At 44.0% G+C, this 21,576-nt stretch overlaps 1 protein-coding gene across 3 annotated transcripts in view; it reads left to right on the plus strand.

The window, feature by feature from the left end:
* The first annotated feature begins 1,111 nt into the window (after window positions 1-1,111).
* LOC103180929 (GEN1 Holliday junction 5' flap endonuclease) overlaps window positions 1,112-21,576 on the plus strand; it is a 29,448-nt gene continuing 8,983 nt past the window's right edge. The window contains exons 1-11 of one of the 3 annotated variants that reach the window (XM_042333039.1): window positions 1,112-1,165; window positions 1,397-1,594; window positions 4,325-4,510; window positions 7,028-7,220; window positions 9,088-9,264; window positions 10,675-10,785; window positions 14,247-14,320; window positions 15,957-16,048; window positions 17,319-17,469; window positions 19,871-19,907; window positions 19,996-20,076. In XM_042333039.1, the coding sequence (XP_042188973.1) occupies window positions 4,350-4,510; window positions 7,028-7,220; window positions 9,088-9,264; window positions 10,675-10,785; window positions 14,247-14,320; window positions 15,957-16,048; window positions 17,319-17,469; window positions 19,871-19,907; window positions 19,996-20,076 (1,077 nt within the window). In that variant the 5' untranslated portion in view covers window positions 1,112-1,165; window positions 1,397-1,594; window positions 4,325-4,349. Of the gene's footprint in view, window positions 1,166-1,333; window positions 1,595-4,324; window positions 4,511-7,027; window positions 7,221-9,087; window positions 9,265-10,674; window positions 10,786-14,246; window positions 14,321-15,956; window positions 16,049-17,318; window positions 17,470-19,870; window positions 19,908-19,995; window positions 20,077-21,576 lie in introns of those variants that run through there. The other 2 variants (XM_042333038.1, XM_042333040.1) reach the window with 2 other exon arrangements.

Consider the following 21,576-nt stretch of genomic DNA (forward strand, 5'->3'; position numbering starts at 1 on the left):
TCTGACTCTGGACTTGTTTTATTTCAGATTTGATCCCTTCTAACGCCCCATAATGGATCGTTGGACTAAACTCACCCCCCCACACACCCCCACACCCCACCTCACCCCCCCCCCACCCCCATCATCACCCCCCCTGACCCACACACACCACCCACCCCCCCCCCCCCCCATCATCACCCCCTCACACCCAACACACACCACCCCCCACACCCCCCCTCACCCACACACACCCCCTCACCCTCACCCACACACACCCCCTCACCCCCACCACCCCCCCCCCCCTCACCCACACCACCCCCCCCCCCCCCACCCACCACACCCCCCTCACCCACACACACACCCCCACCCCCCCCCCCCCCTCACCCACACACCCCCCCCCCCCTCACCCAACACACCACCCCCACCCTTCACCCACACACACACCCCCCCTCACCCACACACACCCCCCCACACCCCACCCCCCCCCCACACACCCCCCACACACCCCCCCCCCCACACCCCCCCCCCCCCCCTCACCCACACACACCCCACCTCACCCCCCCCCACCCCCCATCATCACCCCCCACACCCCCCCTCACCCACACACACCCCCAATCACCACCACCCCCACACCCCCCCCACATCACCCACACCCCCCCTCACCACCACCCCACCCATCACCACCCCCACACCCCCCATCACCCACACCCCCCCTCACACCCCCCCCCCCCCACATCACCCACACACACACCCCCCACCCCATCACCCCCCCCACACCCCCCCCACCACACACCATAACCCCCCATCAACCCCCCCCCCCCCTCATCGCCCCCCCGCCCCCCTCATCGCCCCCCCCCCCCCCTCCCCGCCCCCCTCATCACCCTCCCCGCCCCCCCCTCATCGCCCTCCCCGCCCCCCCCCTCATCACCCCCCCCGCCCCCCCTCATCGCCCTCCCCGCCCCCCCTCATCGCCCCCCCTCCCCGCCCCCCCCTCATCACCCTCCCCGCCCCCCTCATCACCCCCCCCCCCCCTCATCGCCCCCCCCGCCCCCCCTCATCGCCCCCCCCCCCGCCCCCCTCATCGCCCTCCCCCGCCCCCCTCATCACTGCCTCTGTCGGCCACACCCAGTGCGCATGTCAAAGAGCGAGAAGGCCCGTCGACGGTCCGTTTGGTGACAGTGCGCAGGTCAGAGCTCAGTTTGGGCACTGGTCGATTTGTTTTTTCTGGAATTGCGCGTGAAAAAACGACTTTGCGCGGTCGGTCGTCTAATTTTTAATTTAAACCTGAAAAACGTCCCGCCCCCTCCTCCCCCCCCGCCCCCCCCCCGCCATTTGAAGACTTTCCTACACTTTTTTTTAAAAAGCACTAAACCTAAAACCTACAGGAGGTGACCTGTAATATTGGGCAACTCTCCAGGTTCGCGCTCAGTGGGACTTTGAAGGCTCTTCGTTGTCTGGCAAAACCCGGGTCACAGTGCGCATGTCAGCATGGAGGGTCACAGTGCGCATGTCAGCTGTGGTGGGTACCTACCTCGCCGGAAGTGGAAGTACGTCACGGACAGTTTCAACGGCGGCAGATTTGAAAAGCTGCTGAGACGCGAGATCATCATCTCCAGTGAGTGGCTTTACACACCTCACCCCGTGCACACAATGAGTGGCTTTACACACCTCACCCCGTGTACACAATGAGTGGCTTTACACACCTCACCCCGTGCACACAGTGAGTGACTTTACACACCTCACCCCGTGCACACAGTGAGTGGCTTTACCACCTCACCCGTGCACACAGTGAGCGGCTTTACACACCTCACCCCGTGCACACAGTGAGCGGCTTTACACACCTCACCCCCTGTACACAATGAGTGGCTTTACACACCTCACCCCGTGCACACAGTGAGTGGCTTTACCCACCTCACCCCGTGCACACAGTGAGCGGCTTTACACACCTCACCCCGTGCACACAGTGAGTGGCTTTACACACCTCACCTGGTGCACACAGTGACTTTACACACCTCACCCCGTGCACACAGTGAGTGGCTTTACCCACCTCACCCCGTGCACACAGTGAGCGGCTTTACACACCTCACCCCGTGCACACAGTGAGCGGCTTTACACACCTCACCCCGTGCACACAGTGAGTGACTTTACAGACCTCACCCCGTGCACACAGTGAGTGGCTTTACCCACCTCACCCCGTGCACACAGTGAGTGGCTTTACACACCTCACCTGGTGCACACAGTGAGTGGCTCTAACACCTCGCTCAGTGAGGGAGGTCACCTTCTCCCAGCTCGGCTTCAGGCCACTGTTAAATGCTTTTAAGACACTGCCCACCAAGAAGGACGCTATATAAATATATACATTGTTCTTTTGTTGAGGTTATTTACACACTTCACCCAGTGCATGACTTGTGATCTTTAGGCAGATGTTCAGTATGGTCAATTAATGTTTGTTAAAAGAGGAATACCGTATAAGACAGATATCAGGAAAACTCCCTTTTCTAATTTGTTATCCAAAGATAATAGATTAGTTTTGGTCAATTGGGTGTCTTGACACATGTTGAAACCTATCCCCATGCTTCAGAGTATTCAAACCAGCCTGAAAGTTCCATGCATCGCATTTGCACAGGTAAAAAAATCTGTGTCTGGAATGGAAACATCTGTCTTTATTTTTATATTTCAGATGTAGAAAATATCAAAATGTGATGAGGAAACCAAGGGAATCACTAACCCACAACATTAATGGAAAGGAAACAAAACGGAACTACGTTGGTGGTAGTTCCGTGTTCTACCACCAATGTAGTTTACTGCATTCACTGCCCACGATGTGGTCTATACATTGGGGAGATGAAACATAAATTGGGTGACAGATTTGCTGAACTCCTCCACTCTGAGCTTCCGGTTTCTTGCCACTTCAACTCTCCCTCCCACTCGCACTCTGACTTCTCCATCCACGGTCTCCTGCGCTGTTCCAATGAGCCACAGCACAAACTCGAGGAACAGCACATCATTTATCTGCTTGGGACCTTACAGCCCTCTGGCCTCAATATTGATTTTAACAATTTCAGACAATAACAGCTCACTGACCTCCTCCCCCTCTTCTATGACCATTACCACATCATCTGGGTCCCAGACACTTTTCTCTCTCTGGTCTGCCTATTTTGTTGCAATTTTCTCCCCTTTGTTTTGCATTTTTAATACCTCTTTAACCCATTGTCTCCTGTCCTCTATTCCATTTTCTCATTTGTCTTCCTTGTCTTCCTTGTCCTGCCTCTCCCTCTCTGTTAGCCCTGAAAAGCCTCTCCCTCCCAACGAAGGGTGGTGGACCCGAAACGTTGACTCACTTTCCTTTCTCCATAGATGCTGCCTGACCTGCATTAATGGAAAGGAATGTATGGAAAGGAAACTATGTGTTTTCAATTCTTATAATTATCTGATATAATTTGAGAAGGAAAAGATTAGAATTTACCTTTTCTGACCAAAAGTATATTTGTTGAATTTGTGCAAAACTTTGGTTAGACCACATTTGGAGTACGGTGACCAATTCTGGTCTCCACAATATAAGAAGGTTATAACAGCGATGGGAAAAGTACCGTGTAGGTTCACTAAGATCGTACCAGGACTGGCAAGTTATTGCTCATGGAAATAACTGGATACGTTAGGCTTTTCTTTCCATTAGAGAAGAGACATTTAAAGGGGGATCTAAAAGAGTTGCTTAAAATTATAAAGGTGTTCAATATGGTTAACATAAATAGGATATTCCCACTGGTGGGGTAGAAAATAACCAAGGGACATAAGGAAAGGTTGTGACTAGGGGATCTAAAAGAAAATTTAGAGGAACTACTTCACGGTGAGGGTAGTGAGATTGTGGAACTCACTGCCTGAAGCGGTGGTGGATTAGATGGTGTAGATCCATTCAAAAGGAACCAGGAGCTTCATGAGAGAGAAGGAAATAGAAAGGAGTGGATGGCCTATTTTTGTGCTATACATTCTTTGTAAATCTTTGTATTTTGTGCCTTCAGGTCACAGGTAAATTGCAGATGTGGATAGAGGCCTCCAGAAAGAATTTGGCAACCTTTACTACTACAACTACTACTACTGTAGTAGTTCGCCCACAAATATATACAGTCAATTCACTTTACAGGCTATTCTGTGAAGCGCTTTGAGACGTCTAGAAGACGTGGAAAGCGCTATATCAAATGCAAGGATTATTATTATTACTGCACTTTTAAGCTCTGACCATGTTGGTGCACACTGAAAATTAAAGACTATGGCTAAATGCTGTTTAGTTTTGAAGAGCAAAGATATAGCATGTTTTTTTTTCCTTTTTTTGACGAACTGGAAACAGGCACCATAAGATAAAAGCACAAATCATGGGAGTGCATGACTTATGGCAGATTTTGGAGCCTGTCAAAGAACATGTTCCATTACAAAATCTCAGCGGGAAAACATTAGCCGTCGATATGAGCTTGTGGGTGTGTGAGGCTCAGACTGTCAAAGCCATGATGGGAACCGTCATCAAGCCACACCTCAGGTAATGGACAGAATTTTACACATTTTATACATGATGCATTTGATGCATGTTCTTATTACACATTTTATATTCTCTTGATTTTCAAAACCGAGAGCTAAATCAAAACAGCAAAATTACATTTCTTTCACGTCGTGAGGACATCCCAAGGCACTGGACAATCTGTGTTTTGGACCCGAGCTGAGGATCAGGGAGGGTGTAAGGCAGGGGTCGAAGAAGGGTGACCGAAGGCATGGTCGAAGAGGAGGATCTTGAAGGAGGCAAGGGAGAGGGCAAGGTGGAGGGACTGCAGGATGGAGTTCCAGAAGGTGGGGGCAGAATGGCTGAAGGCCTGCCTACCAATGACAGGGCGGGCGTGTGAAGCAGACTAGAGCCCACTGAGCAGTGGGAGCGGGCAGGTTGGAAGGGGGTTAAGATGTCTCAGAGGTACAGGGGGAGCAACGCCATGGAGGGGTTTGAAAGTGAGGACCAGGATCTTGAACTGTACCCTCTGTGATGGGAAACCAGTGGAGTCGGACGAGGATGGGGGTGATAGGGTAATGGAGCCTGTTGCAGGAGAGGACAAGGGCTGCAGAGTTCTGGATGATCTGCAACTAATGGAGGGAGGAGTTGGGGAAGCTAACAGGCAGGGAGTTTGCGTAGTCGAGCCTGGATGTGATGAATTTGTGTATTAGGGTCTCGGCGGCCTGCAGTGTGAGACAGTGGCGAAGCCGGGCGATGTTGCAGAGGTGGTGGAAGGCAGAGTGGGTAATGGCCCAAATGTGGGGTACAAAGGACAGTTGAGGGGCAAACAAAGTGCCAAGATTCCAGACTGGCTTAGTGAGGTGGAGTGTGCATCCTTGGATGGTGAGGCTGTCAGTGTCCGACGTGTGGAGGCGTTAACGGGAGCCAATCAGGAGAGCCTCGGTCTTGTTGAGGTTCAGCTGTAGAAAGTTAGTTCTCATCCAGGACTTGATGTCCGACAGACATTCTGTCAGCACAGCAGTGATCCTGGAGTCGAGCGTGGAAGCAGAGGTGGAATTGGGTATCATCTGCATACATGTGGAAATTGACCCCATGTCTGCAGATGATGTCATCAAGAGGGAGCATATAGATATTGAAGAGGAGGGGAGCGAGGAGAGAGCCCTGAGGAATGCCGCATGTAACAGTGCGGGGGCTAGAGGAGAAGCTTGTGGAGGTGAAGTGGAGATGGTGTGAGAGGTACAATCTGAACCATGAAGATTGAGGTGAGAGGAGAAGCAGTGGAAGAGGATAGAGTGGTCAATGGTATCAAAGCCAGCAGAGTGGTCAAGGAGGATGAAGAGGCATCTGATATAGCACATCATCACATTTTCGAGATGTCGCAAAGCGCTTCACAGAATATATTGTAAAGTGAATTGACTATATTTTGTGGGCAATACGCAGCAGATAATTGCGCTCAGTAGTGTCCCACAAACCTTTGTGGATTGAGTGACCAATTTATTTATTTTTTTAATTCTGTGTTTAAGCAAATGAATAAAAATGTGATTGCTGGAAATAGACTATTGTACTTCCTTTCTATTCTATGTAAGGGCTTCCCCAGTCCAACTATTTACATTGTGGTGAAGTATATTCATAACCAAAATATTAACCCAACTTCCTCTTCCGGGTGCTGTTTGGTCTCCATTGCATTTTATTAGAAGTAGAATTGTTTAATCATTGTTTCTAGATTGAAGGTGTTTTATCCCTTTGATATCATGTTGAAACTGCTGAGAAGTCAGAGAAAGAGTTCACATATGATTGCAGCTTCCCCAGAGTTGCTCTGCCTTACCCTTCAGGTTGTATTTCAGCACTACCCAGTGCCTCATCTGTATTCAGGGCCACTTCAGAGAAGCCTGAGTATGAATGATCTCTGAAACTGGATTTCTGGCAGCATGGAACAAATATACAGATTTGATCAAATGTGCAGGTCCTTTGGGAGGATGGTGAAAAATTGGAGCAGGCCAGCAAGTAAATCACAGATTGCATATGTAAAGTTTCATTTAGGATAAAATGAAACAATGCAACTCCGATTGGAGTGAAAATCCATCTTAAATGTGCAAAGTGTGAATAGTCGAGGCATTATAAGATTGAAAACAACATATAAGAATTCAAATCCTTTTTCCTCCCCTCTGTTGTTACAAGCTGTCTTTCCTATGCATTTTACTATTTTTGTCCTCAAAATACACCGTTACTACACTTTACAATATTATCTTACGCTTTGGGATGTTGTCCTGTCATGAAAAGCGCTGTACCAAATGTCAGGATGATTATTTATTATTACTTCGGGGATTTCTCATTTCAAATCTGCAATCCCTATGTACCTTGGAAGCGTGGAGCTATCAATATTCCTTGCAACCCTAGGAAATGCACTGTTGTGTACAACTGAATTTGCACTATTTTAGACTTTTATTTGCATATCATAAACTAAATGAAAATAGTTGGTATCTATGGCACCTAACTATTGTTTTAAACCATTGAAATTGATGATTATGGAAATTTGCGTATGTTTTTGATTTTTAGAAATTTGTTCTTCCGTGTCTCATCTCTCACTCTGATGGGTGTGAAGCTCATATTCGTGGTCGAAGGGAATGCCCCAAAACTTAAGGCAGAGACTATGAGCAAACGGAATGAGGCAAGATGTGGAACATTCAGAAAACCAGACAGCTCTTCAGTTCGAAGAGGAAGATCACATTTTCAATCCATTCTTAAAGAAGTTAGTAATGTCTAAAGAGTAATTATGTTTTTAAATGTATATTTAAATGCAGGTTTTTAGGATTTGCATCTGAGTTTGAATTGCTTTATGGACCTTCACTGTTCAGGTTCTTTGAATCAAAGTCATAGTTGTAAATTTTACAATAGTTTTAAAGTTGGATATTGTTGTGTGTATTTATAAAGAAGATTGCTGTTAGTACCTTTTATAGGTCAAAGTTTACTATCTTTTCAGATGATATTTGATTCATTAAAAAGAAATCCTGATGGCATTTAGCTTCTAACAACTTTCCCTACCTCTGGCTATCACTGTATCAACCTTTCTGACTGCTCACTTCAGCTCATGAAGCCAGCGTGAAATCTCAGGGTTTGTTTTATCAAGTCCATTTCCTCTATCTACCTGCATCCCTACCTCATCCACCATGCAACCAAAACTATTTCCCATTCCCTTGTCAACTCCAGACATGATTTCTCTAATTCTTGCATACATTTAGGTTCATCCAGAACTCCACAGACCGTTTCCTTTCTCAAACCAGGCTTTGCAGCCCCATCACATGACCCCCATCCTTGCAAGACGCCATTGGCTCCCTCTGCACAAGTCAATTGACTTCAATATTTTTTCTCTTAAGTTTCGAATGCTTCCACATTCTTTCCCACCTTATCTTTGCAGTTCTACTTACCCTCCCATTTCCATTCATACACTGAATGCTAGCATTAGTGAAAAGCGCTATATCAAATGCAAGGATTATTATTACATAATTACTTTGCTTCACACCATTCCTCACCACATTCAAAAATCTGCTTCTTTGATTGTTAGGATACCCCCCCACCCTGTCTTCCACTTTGCTCAGTCTCCCAGTCCATCTATGTGATCCACTTTGATACATTTGTCTACACAGGAAAGGTACTACTGTATATAAAAGCATGTTATGTCTGATCATTTGTGCACCTAGAACCCAGCTGATATCTTCAGTTTACTGTTTGTGAGAAGACTGGAAATCAGCTCATTTGGAATACAGTAAATCAATAATGTTAGATCTTTATTCTCTACACTGCAACATGTTGATAGTCAGTGTATGCTATTAACTGAGACAGTCAAATGACATTATTGATGAGGTTTTGTTAATTGCTAAATATTATGAAGCTAACAGGCTTGGAATAAACTCCACTGAGGGCTGGGCAGTGTAGCAGGTTAGCATTGTTGTCCTTATCCTTCTAAGACATTGATTTGCATTCAGTACAGACTGAAGATGCACCAAGTTGGTAGAACAAAACGATATAAGATTGCAAAAGCCAATTTCAAAACAGACATCGGGGTGTTTTTCTTTACCCAGATTGTAATTGGCGACTGGAAATGGTTGCCAGTAAGAGTGGCTGAGGCCAGGACACTGGACTCATTTAAAAACACCTTGATACTATGATGGGAAAACTATAGAAAAGGTATTCTGGAAGGATGAAGTCAAATGGGACAAAGGGCCTTCACTGACCTCTTGTGAACAGATGTTGTAAAAGTTTAAGAATAAACAACACAAATCTGGTCCACAGTCGCCATCAATGCCAAGTATAAAAACTGCCTATAATTTGACTCTAGATTCTTAATCTCACTCAAAGAGAAAAAATAAGACAGAATGGATTAGGAGAAAATAAATTGCTTTTACAATAGGAGATGCTCTTCGGAGGTTGAAGTTGATGCACGTTTCTGCAGCAGGTTAGAGAAAGCTTTACTCTGAATCTGTAAATGCTATACCAACGGTTTAAAAGTATCCCACTCATTATTAACATCACTCATCTTTGTAAGTATAAAAACTTGCATTTTAAAATCAGTGCATCAACAGGCGATTTGCAGAAGACATTGTTGCTTTCTTTTTCAGTGCTGTGAGTTGCTGGATTGTTTGGGGATCCCGTGGGTGAATGCAGCTGGTGAAGCCGAAGCTATGTGTGCCTACTTAAATTTTAACGGCTATGTTGATGGGTGTATCAGTAATGATGGTGATACCTTCCTGTATGGAGCTAAGATTGTGTACAGAAACTTCACTATGAACACAAAGGTATTTTGAAACACCCTATAATGTGACAGAGTTCATATCAGCAATCCTTTTTAATATTAAAGCATAATTGAGAATATTTGTATCACACTGAGAGCATTTTTAATCTCAAAAAATTTCTGTCACACTGATAGCATTTTCAATCTCTCCAATTGAGCCAGGCTGCCAAATTTCTATATGTTATCTCCTTTTTTAAAAGATTTGTTTTCTCTTTCTTGAATTGCCGTCTTGATGAGAGTGTGCGTGACTCGGGTAACTACAAAAAGGTCCCAGTAACCTCAACTTGGACTAAATAAGAAAGAGATAGAGCTGGTCTGTCCAGGGAAGCGAGGAACTTTCGAGAAATCTCAATGGATCATAATTCAACAACTGACAGACAGTATAAGGATAAATATGGTATATGTAGTCTGTAGCACATTGGTTAGAGCACTTGCCTCACAAACGAGTGGACCAGGGTTCAATTTTCAGGCAGGAGCAAAACATTAAGCAAGTTTCCTTCCTCCATATGCCTCTGTTTATCCAGCAGTAAGTAGGAACCTGGTTGTTAGTTGATTGGCGGATTGCTTTCCAGAGCAGAAAAATCATTAGGGCCGCATAAAAGATTTCCATTAATAAAAACACAAGGTCTAAATGTGAATGACATCAAAGCAATACCAAATATACTGTTTACTCTTCCAGTTCTGACGAAGAGTGGTGGACCCGAAATGTTGACTCACTTTCCTTTCTCCATAGATGCTGCCTGACCTGCTGAATGTTCCCAGCTCTCTCTGTTTTTGTAGCATATTGATTAAACTGGCTGGGTAGGGGCTTCCCAACCTAACACCCCAGTTCGATAGCCTGCCATGAGTGGTGATAGCTGCAAGCTAAATAGCCCTGCCTCACACCAAAGTCATGTGTAGATAAAGAAAGGGAAAATAATAAAGAATTAAAAGTAATTTAATTTGCGCCTCATAAATGGTCAAGGTTAATCGATATGCTGCCAGCCTGCTCAGCTAGTAGCACTCTTGCATTTGAGTCAGAAAGTTATGAGTTCAAGCTCCATGTCAGGGACTTGAACTCAGATAGTCTTGGCCAATATTCCAATGCAGTGCTGGGGGCATGTTGCATTGTTGGAGGTGCTGTGCTTCGGATGAGGCATTAAACCAAGCTACTGTCTGCTGTTCAGAAGAAGAGAAGAAAGTTTCCCTGCAACTGAGCCAGACTGACACATTTCCATAAGTTATTTGCTTTTAAAAAGATTTGTTTTTTCTTCCTTGAATTATCTCGTGCAGGGATTTGTAACTTCTGCAACTATTTTTTTTTAAAAAAGGCCCAAATCTGGACTCTTTGATTTCATTCAGTTTGGATTTGCAATGTTGTACTATACTGTTTTGTAAATAGAGTAGTTTAATATTTCCACAATCTTTTTATTAGGACCCACATGTGGACTGCTATAAAATGTCAACAGTGAAATCAGAGTTGGGTCTTGAGCGAGATTCACTCATTGGATTGGCCATTCTGGTTGGATGTGATTATCTGCCAAAGGTATGTAAAACCAGTGTAACCTCTGTTTTGTCACTTGTTTAATTTGCAATTATGTAACACAAGGTTTATTATTAAGAAAATTTGTATAATACCCTTCATATAGGATAGAATCTCAGAGCCCTGAGATCCTAACCTGTATGAAGGGCATTATGTAAACTCAAGCATTTTTTAATTTCTTACTCTATTAATGGTTTTATTTGACAAGTGGAAAATATAATTATAATAATCCTTGCATTTGATATATCGCTTTATCATGCAGGTCACAAGACGTCTCAATGCCCTTCACAAGATATACTGTAACGTGAATTGACTGTATACTTTGTATGCGAAGCACAGCAGCCATTTGCTTCCCACAAATGTCCAATGTCCCACAAACAGTCAGGTAATGAGTGACCAATTTTTTATTTGGGGGAATTGTTGGTCACGATACTGGGAGAAATTCCCTTCTCTTTTCAAATAGTGCCATGGGACCTTTAACTTGAACAAGCAGATTTAACATCTCCCGATGTCAATCTAATCTAGGGTATCTGTTATTGCAGTTTTCCCATAACTGTTGCCTCCTCTCATGGATCTTCTCATGGAGTCCGGTAGCGTTGTGCTTAGAGCACTTGCCTCGCAAGCGAGAGGACCTGGGTTCGATTCCCACATAGGGCGAGACCTTAGACAAATTTCCTTACTCCACATGCCACCTGCCCTTCCTCACAAATGTCCTAGAACACGTTGTTACCAATCAACTTCGCCCACACCTCTCTTCCCACTCCCTCTTCGAACCCCTCTGGTTGGGTTTCCGCCCTGCCCACAGTACAGAGATTGCGCTTGTGAAAGTCACAAACGACATCCTCTCTATCTGACCAGGTCTCCCTCTGCCTCCTTGTCCTCCTGCCACGTTTGACACAGTTGATCAGACCATCCTCCACCGCCTTTCCTCCCATCCACCTCAGTGGGATCGCACTCACCTGGTTCAAGTCCTATCTCACAAACCGCCAGCAGTACATCTGCACAAACGGCTTCTCCTCCCGCTCTCCCCTGGTTACCCGTGGTATACCCCAAGGATACATCCTTGGCCCCCTCCTCTTTCTGATCTACATGCTCTCTCTTGGGAATGTCATCCACTGACATGGGGTACATTTTCACATGTATACGGACGACACCCAACTCTATTTTTCCACCTCTCTTTGCGACCCCCCAGTCCCCTGATGTTCTGTCAGCCTGCCTGTCAGATCTCATGGGCTGGATGAGCTCAAATTTCCTTCAGCTGAACGTTGACAAGACGGAAGTCATACTTTTTGGCTCTCGTCAACGTCTAAAATCTCACGGTTCTCACCTCCTCCACCTACCCGACCTTCCCCTAAAACTCTCCGAACCCGTACGCAACCTAGGCATAAGGTTCAACCCCCAATTATCCTTCCTCCCCCACATCCGGTCCCTTATCAGCACCGCTTTCTTTCACCTCTGACGCATCGCCCGTCTCCGCCAATATCTCTCTCCGAAAGCCGCTGAAACCCTGGTCCATGCCTTTGTCACCTCTCGGTTGGACTACTCTAACTCCCTCCTCGCCGGCCTCCCGTCCACTACCATCCATAAAATCCAGATTATTCAAAACTCTGCCGCCCGCATTCTCACCCGCACCAAACTCTGCTCCCCGATTACCCCAGTCCTTGCCAGACTGCACTGGCTGCCTGTCCCAGAGAGGATCGACTTCAAGTTCCTCACCCTTGTCTTCAAATCCCTCCACTCCTCTGCACCTCCCTACCTCTCTGACCACCTCCCTCCTCAAAACAGTACCCGTTGCCTTCGATCCTCCGGGTCTGGCCTCTTCCGAGTCCTCCGCTCCACCCTCGGCGGTCGTGCTTTCAGCCACTATGCCCCGAGGCTCTGGAACTCACTCCCTTCGTCTCACTCCCTCCTTTCCTATTTTCAGGTCTGCTGAAGACCTTTTTTTTCGACCGCGCCTTTGGTCATCTTCCTCCCCCTTCCCCTGGCTCGGCCCCGGGATCCATTGCTGTGAAGCGCTCTGGGACGTCGTCTGGTGTGGAGGGCGCTATATAAATCCAAGTTGTTGTTTACCTAGCAGTAAGAAGGAACCCAGTTGTTAGTCAATCAGCGGATCGCTTTCTGGGAGTAATAATCCCCTTTTTAAAAAAAATGTTTTTGTGTCACTCAATCCACAACTGTTTGTGGGACACTTCTGTCGCAACTGGCTGCCTGGTTTTGCCCACAAAATACAGTCATTACACTTTACAGTGTATTCTGTGAAGTGCTTTGAGGCATCTCAACGATGTGGTAAGGAGCTATATCAAATGCAAGGATTATTATTATATTATTATCTCATCTGAAGTACAATACCTCCGAAATGCAACTCCAGCACTGAGTTGGAGTGTCAGCTTCGATTATGTGATTTAAAATCTCAATGTAGTAATGAAACCCACAACCTTCTGACTCAGAGGCGAATGTGCTATCTGAGCCATGCGGATCAATAGGGGATTACAATATCTTCTATGAAATAAATTACCAAAATAGGTGTGATACTGTGTTAACTCTTATCTTTATTGTATTATAGAATAAAATATAAATTTACATTTGTACAGTGTGCTATCACATCGGGAGGACTTCCCAAGGTAGTTAGAAACACAAACAAATCTTTTAAATGTATGAATTGGGGCCTTTGCATAGAAAGTGATGTGAGGTGTTGCTCTTGATCAAGTAGAGGACAAATTTAATCAAATGTTGGCACACGCAGTGTCCTGTTCTATTCTAGCATTTATTTATAATGCACTACATAATTCAGTCTGGCACCTCCATGTATATATATTCCTTCTTCACTGAATTTGTTTTAAAGCATGTTGAGGAACTTTCTGCTGTCCCTTTGTTTTTATTGTGGATATATGAGGTAAATGAATACTGCTCTCTTTGCTTTAGGTTGTGAGAGTGTTGCAGAATGCATAAGTGAGTTTTACTTTGGTTAACCTGATATGTCACCAATCAGCAACCATTACAGCAAGAAATAGAAAACGTACATTTCCATTTGCTTTATAATCCTTTGAAGAACATTGCTTACTTCACTATGTATAAATCTTAACTGGTGTCAGTAATGATCTGGGAGCCATAAAATTCTAACATAAAGAAAAATGCTTCCGAGCATTGTAAGATATTTAAGGAATAATCATCAGCCTTCAGAAAGAAGAAGTGCTCAAAACGGTTTTAGAAGCAATAGATCCTGTCTTTAAAAACTACAATTAGATTGGGAAAGGTAGCAAAGGTTAGCAAAGGTTATTGATAATCCATCAAACATCCAAATAATAGAAAGGTGAAACATTTGTTTTCAAGTTTGGTATAAGGAGTAAGACAGATCCCAGTTTAGAAACTGACTCATTAATTATTCTAGCTTCCGGCTCTGGGGACGAGAGTTTGAGGGTGTAAATACTCATGATAATCTGATTTCTGAATGTTTGTTACACTAGGGAGTTCCAGGAGTTGGGAAAGAACAGGCCATGAAGCTGATTGAGATACTGAATGGAGAAAGCCTTCTGCAAAGGTAAAATTGAAACTGCCCTGTGTCAGCAACTTAATTCTATCTTTCATTCAGCCATGTAACAGATACTTTTCCATGTAACAAAGTTACATTTTTTGTGAGTCAGGCTTGCCCGCGTGGTTGAATAGTTTGCTGACACTCTGAAACATGGCTATTTGGACAAGAGGGCTTCTGGCTCCCATAGAACTGTTTACCAGCATGAGTTATCACCTTAAGGAAGTCTTTTCCGAGAAGCCAATTTGAAAAGAGGGACTTAAAAAAAAAGCTTTTTTCACTACAAAGCACTAAGCACTACAAAATTATGATACGGCTAAGTCAAAATGTATTCCGGTAGATTGTAAAAATCACATAAAGAAACAAGTCAATGTAAGTTGAAATCACTGAATAGCAGGCACCAGGGATGACAGGATAGTTGAGTAAGTAATGGATAAGATTTTGTCCATTCAAACAAAACAGAGTGATTGAAAACTCAAGATTTTTCTGTGTTTTTGTTGTCCAATTTTTTTTGCTAAAATATGAATTCCCACAGAGATAGGAACGATAGCAAAGGTTATAGATAATCCATCAAACCCTGCTTACAATTAGCATTTTTTGATTCGGTCTTGGTTTGGAAGCCGCTTTTCCACAGTTCGAGCAAAAATGGATTCAGAATTTAAGAATTTTCCACGATTCTTTGTGATCTTTAATTAATAGTAATTATTAATAATAATAATTTGGTCACTCAATCCACGACTGTTTGTGGGACACTGCTGTGTGCAATTGGCTGCCATGTTTCACCCCTGCAAAATGTACAGTCAATACGCTTTACAGTATATTCTGTGAAGCACTTTGAGACATTTTGAAGACGTGATAAGGCACTATATCAAATGCAAGGATTATTACTATTATTATTTTCAATTTAATTTAAAAATAATAAAAAGGTGAAACATTTGTCTTCAAATTGGCAATCAAATGTTGAATTGGACTTTATACAACTTATGCCTGTTTGCCTGTAGCTCAAACTTGGCGTAAACCACATTAAATGTTATGGTTCCTGACTGATGCAACTTACGTGAGCTTTCCTGTATCTGCCAAAAAAAGTCAACTTTTTTTAAAAATTCTTGATACAAAAGGAAGTATATTTGTGTTTTTGTTTTTAAGTTTATATATTAATAGAAGCCTGTTTATTTACCTGGTAGACTTAACAGCAAAATAAATTGCATTATTCAACAGTATGTAATTATGTTCTAGGACTTGCACACTTTAGACTGAGTTTGATTCCCGGGCAGGGCGAAAAGTTGGGCAGTGTTCCTTACTCCACACACCTCTGTTTACCTAGCAGTAAGTAGGAACCCAGTTGTTAGTCGATTGGCGGGTCACTTTTCTGGGGATAATAATCCCTTCAAAATAAATAAATAAAAATAATAAATTGGTCACTCAATCCACAACTGGTTGTGGAACACTGGTGAGTGCAATTGGCTGCCGTGTTTTGCCCATAAAATATACAATCAATTTACTTTGCAATATATTCTGTGAAGTGCTTTGCGACATCTCGATGGCGTGATGAGGTGCTATATCAAATACGAGGATTATTATTAAGTTTGATATAAGAAGTAAAGATCCCAATTTAGCAGAAACTGACTGTCATTAACTCTTCTAGGTTCCGGCTTTGGAAGCGAGAGTTTGACGGCGCTGTTACTCATGATACAGTTATGAAAAAGAAAGTCCACTGCTCATTGTGTCAACACCCACGTAAGCACGTTCTAGATTTTTTCCAGGACATAAAAGCTTATATGAAAAGAAAAATTGCCAACAGCGACAATGAGCAGCGGGTTAATCAGCCTCCGAAAGAGGAAGATGCATCAACATTTCAAAGTGTGAATCTGCATCTGAGAATTGGAACAATTGAGCTGGAGAAGCTCCTAGTCTTGGAGAGTAGTCGTTAGTATGCTCACCTCGCAAGAGAGAGGACCCAGGTTCGATTCCCAGGTTGGGCGAAACCTTAGGCAGATTTTCTTACTCTACATGCCTCTGTTTACCTAGCAGTAAGCAGGAGCCCAATTGTTAGTCGATTGGCAATTGCTTTTCGGGAGTAATAATCCCTCCAAAATAATAATAATAATAATAATCCTTGCATTTGATATAGCGCTTTTCACATCGGGAGGACGTCCCAAAGCGCTTCACAGAACATACTGTAAAATGAATTGACTGTATATTTATGGGCGAACGCGGCAGCCAATTGCGCACAGCAATGTCCCACAAACAGTCGTAGATTGAAAGTGACCAATTTATTATTGTTTTGGAGGAATTATTATTAGGCTCTGTGTGGAGCAAGGAAACTTGCCCAAGGTTTCACCCTGTCTGGAATTGAACTTGGGTCTCTCACTTGCAAAGCGAGTGCTCTAACCACTGAGTACAGCCACTGAGCTATTTATAAATAAATAATAATAATGTGGTCAGTCCACAACTGTGGGACACTGTTGTGCACAACTGGCTGCCTCGTTTTGCCCACAAAATACAGTCACTACACTTTAGAGTATATTCTGTGAAGTGCTTTGAGACGTAAGGTAAGTGCTCAACGACATAAGGTACTAAATCACGTAAACAAAAATATTATTTACAGGATCAGACAAGCTTCAACATGGAAATAATGGACCTCCACAAGTAAAAAGATCTGGTATTGTTAGCACGGTTTGTGACTGAATCAATTTTGCTGCCAGTTTTTGTTTACCTCACATTTGGAAACTTGGTACATGTGATCCTGCATTCTGGCCTGAATGGACCTGCAGTTCTTTCCTAGTTATATAATCAATACTCACGGAAGATATATTTTTCAAAAAAGTTTTAAAAATTCTTCAGTAAAAGAGCAAAAGTCTAAGGCTTGAATCTTGTAAGTGAGGCAGATCTCAGTTGTGCAAGTTACGTTCCAGATAGTCTTCTGAAAATTGTGAAAATGTTATCCAATAATTTGTTGCTAATCTTGTTTCTGCTTTGTTTTTTTTTACTTCTATGTTCTGTGCAGGTTCAGCTCAGGATCAGGAGCACAGAGGTTGTGAAATTTGTGGAAGCACCCAGTTATGTGAGATGAAAGGCAATGACTACTGCTGTCCTTGTGACTGGCATCAGGCTGAGCAGGACAGGAAAGTTAGTGCTGTGGAGAACAATCTCAAAAAGTGAGTCCTTGTGTGTAGTTCTGAGACACAATTGGTATCGCTCTTTTCATGTCAGGAGGAAATCTCAAACCGCTTCACCGGACTTAGTAACCATAGGAAACAGTGAAGAGGATTGTAGCCGACTGCAGGAGGACATAGACTAGTGAAATGCGCAGACTCCTGGCAGATGATGTTTAATGCAGAGAAGTGTGATGTGATGCATTTTGGGAGGAAGAATGAGGAGAGGCAATATTCAATAAATAGTACAGTATTATAGGGGGCAGAGAGACCTGGATGTTTCAGCGCCTTGGGACGTCCTCCTGATGTGAAAGGTGCTATACAAATGTAATCTTGTTGTTTTTGTCTTTGAAGATAGCTGGACAGGTTGATAAAGCTTTTTTTAAAAAAAAGCATATGAGATATTTGACTTTATAAATAGAGGCATAGAGTACAAAAGCAAGGAAGTTCTGCTAAATGTTTATATGTCATGGTTTGGCCTCAGCTGGAGTATTGTGTCCAATTCTGGGCACCACACTTTAGGGAGGATATTGAGGCCTTAGAGAGGGTGCAGAGCATATTTACCAGTATGGTACCTGGGCCTTTAGTTATGTGGAGAGACTAGAGAAGCTGGGCTTGTTCTCCTTATAGCAGAGAAGGTTAATGGGATAATTAATAGAGGTGTTCAAAATTATGAGGAGTTTTGATAGAGTAGATAGGGATAAACAGTTTCCACTGGTAGGTGGGTCAGTAACCACGGGACATAGGTTCAAGATAATTAGTAAAAGAACCAGAGGGGAGGGGAGAAATTTTTTTACACAGATAATTGTTACGGTCTGGAATGCACTGCCTATATGGGTGGTGCAAACAGATTCAATAAGAACTTTCAAAAGAGAATTGGACAGGTAATTGAAGAGGAAAAATTTGCAAGGATATGGGGAAAGTGTGGGAGAGTGTGACTGCGAAAAGAACTGGCACAGGTACGATGGGCGGCATGGCCTCCTTCAGTGCTGTAATATTCTATGATTCTACGACTTATTCTACGACTTATTGGAAAGTGTAGGGACTGTAAATTTTGGTGGCGAATGGGGCAACCATTTTGCATAGAGCAATATCCCAAACAGCCATGACCCATTTTTTAAAATTTGGGGATTGTTGGCCAGGACACTGCGAGAAACTTTCTGAATCTCTGAAGTTATATCTCACATGCGTACATTTTCTTTTAAATCATCCTTATGTATATCAGACTTCTATGTGCATCCTGAGATACATTCAGGAATTTGTAGAATCAATTATTTACAACTAGTAACTATCTGTTAATGACCGACTAGACTTTCTTGGAGGCAGGGACTCATTCCAGCTGAACTCTCCTGGCAATAGATTGTTGGGAATTGAGTCAACCCTCTATGGCAGTCTCGATAGTCTGGTTCCCAAACTCCAGGGTATTACTGATGACAGACCAGCCAGCCTTTTCTTACCATGGTTGTTTGAGGCAAACAGTATAACAATTGAAGGGAATTTTGATAAAAAAGTAAATAACAGTACTGTGTATTTAAAGGAAAATGTAGTAACCAATTTGCACACAACAATGTCTCTCAAGCAATCATGAATAACCAATTTATCCAGAGAATTGTTGGCCAAGACCCTGTAAGAAACTTCAATGGGACTTTTAATGTGCACCTGAACAAACAGCAGGAAACCTGATTCAATATTTCATCTAAATGAAGCAGCTCTGTCAATGCAGCTCTTCCCAAGAACTGCACTGGAGTACCCGCCTGGACTGGCTCTGGTCCTGACATTGGATCTACAGCCTTCTGACCCAGTGACTAGAGTAATGTCAAATGGGTCAGGCTGAAATATAAGAAAGGATTAGCACTAAATCCCAGATTGTTTTTTGCTGGGAGGGGGAGCGGATAAAGAGTAGGAGTGCTTTTTTTTTAATTGTCTAATTCTAAGGGCTCCTCCATGGAAGTCTGTATAATCTTTCATTTTAGCTGCTTAACTCTGCGTTAAATTGATGTAAATTGTGTGCTGTTTCACTTCACTGTCATTGTGATTCACCTGTCCGCAGATCACATGCCGCATTTTGTTTTCCCTCTCCAAGTATTTCTTCAACAAGTATTTACTAAAACACAGCAAATAGTCCATTGGTTTACAGAGAAACATTTTTTTTATTTTGTAAGGATGCTGGTCACAAAAATCATCACAGAGTGCTTTACAGTGGATGTGTGGGAGCTTGGAGGGGAGGTGGCAGACTTTTAAAATGTTAAATTGGCCTAAATTGGGATTCAGGTGGAGTGCATAGATTCACAGAAGCTCCGCAAATAATTAACAAGGAAATTGTACTTTTTAATTCATAAATTCCTCTTGTAAGTATTCATGAGCATCAATAGCTGCCGTATGAATTGTTTTCTTTCTCTTTCAGAAAAGCAAGAGTTTGTGTACACTTTCCATTTGAGGAGGTAAAACAGAAAACCTATTCTTACAATGTTCAGCTGCATGTGAAATAGACTCGCAGCAAAGATTAGCTTTTGTTCCTTTCTATTTCAGGTAATCAAAGAATTTCTTGTCACTAAAGACAAGATGATTCAGAACATTCACTGGAGGAGGCCAAATCTACTTTCCATTCAGGTAGACAATAATGTTTTGAAAATACGTGGGTCAAAATTGTCATATTGGGATCAAAACTTCAATTTTCACAAATACCAGAAGTAGATTGTAGCAAAGTTACTGCAGATCAGTGTGAATCATATCTGCTTCCAGGCAGGATTCAATATTTGTAAATCTAGTACAAAATTGAGATGCGCAACTGCCCCGGAAAAAAATCTCCCCCCTACTCCCTCTCTGCTGCCTTGGGGTTATCGGAACCCCTCCCACTCTGGGCTTCCTCCCACAGTGATACCTATCCTCCTCGGTCACTCTCCTCGCTCCGCCCCCACCTCTGCTAAATCATCCTTCTACTCCAAGATAATCTAGGAGGCCAAGGACAACCCCAGGCTCCTCTTTTCCATCACCAACCGGCTCCTCTGCCCAACCTCTCACCCTTCGCCCATCCTCTCCTCCAACTTCAACTTCAAAGAGATGCTGGATTCCCTCAAAACCAAAGTCGAGGGGTTCCGCTCAGCTGCCTCTGCCCTTCCGTCTACTATCCCCTCCCCATCTCCCTCTCACACCTCGGCCCCTACCCATCCCTGTTTCCACACCTTCGAACCTGTCTCTCACCACCACTATAACCCACATGAAACTGACCACCTGGTCCCTCAACCCCATCCCTACCCCTCTCCTTTTCTCCCAGCTCCACCTCCTTGCCCCCCAAATTCAACCAAGGACATTTTGTCCATCTGCAATCAAGGCTCCCTGTTTCCTTGTCGTCCTTGACCTCTCTGCTGCCTTCGATACCTTTGACCACTCTATCTTGCTCCACCGCCTCTCCTCTCACCTCAACCTTCACAGTTCTGTCCTTGAATGGTTCAGATCCTACTTCTCACACTGTCCACTTCACCTCCACAAACGGTTTCTCCTCTAGCCCCTGCACCATCTCGTGGGAATCCTCAAGGCTCTGTCCTTGGTCCCCTCCTCTTCAATATCTATTTGCTCCCTATCATCTGCAGACATGGGGTCAACTTCCACATATATATGGATGACACTCAACTATCATTCTGCCTCCACCTTTGAATCCAGGATCACTGCTGTCCTACCAGAATGTCTGCCAGGCATCAAGTCCTGGATGAGAGCTAACTTTCTACAGTTGAACATCAACAAGACCGAGGCTCACCTGATTGGCTTCCGTCAGTGCCTCCATACCTCAGGCGCTGACAGTATCACCATCTATGGTTGCACACTCCACCTTGCTAAGCCAGTCCGGAATCTTGGCGTCTTGTTTGACCCTCAGCTATCCTTTCTACCCCACATCCGTGCCATGTCCCGCTCAGCTCTGCCACTGTCTCACACCAGAGGCCACTGAGATCCTCATACACGATTTCATTACATCGAAGCTTGACTATGCAAACTCATTGCTTGACAGCCTCCCCAACTCCCTCCTCCATAGACTGCAGACCATCCAGAACTCTGCAGCCCGTGTCCTTTCCCGTACCAGGCTCTGACCCTATCACCCTCAATCTTCACCCAAAC

The sequence above is a fragment of the Callorhinchus milii genome, unplaced genomic scaffold (genome assembly GCF_018977255.1).
Source record: "Callorhinchus milii isolate IMCB2004 unplaced genomic scaffold, IMCB_Cmil_1.0 Scaffold3, whole genome shotgun sequence".
Taxonomy (NCBI): Eukaryota; Metazoa; Chordata; class Chondrichthyes; order Chimaeriformes; family Callorhinchidae; genus Callorhinchus; species Callorhinchus milii.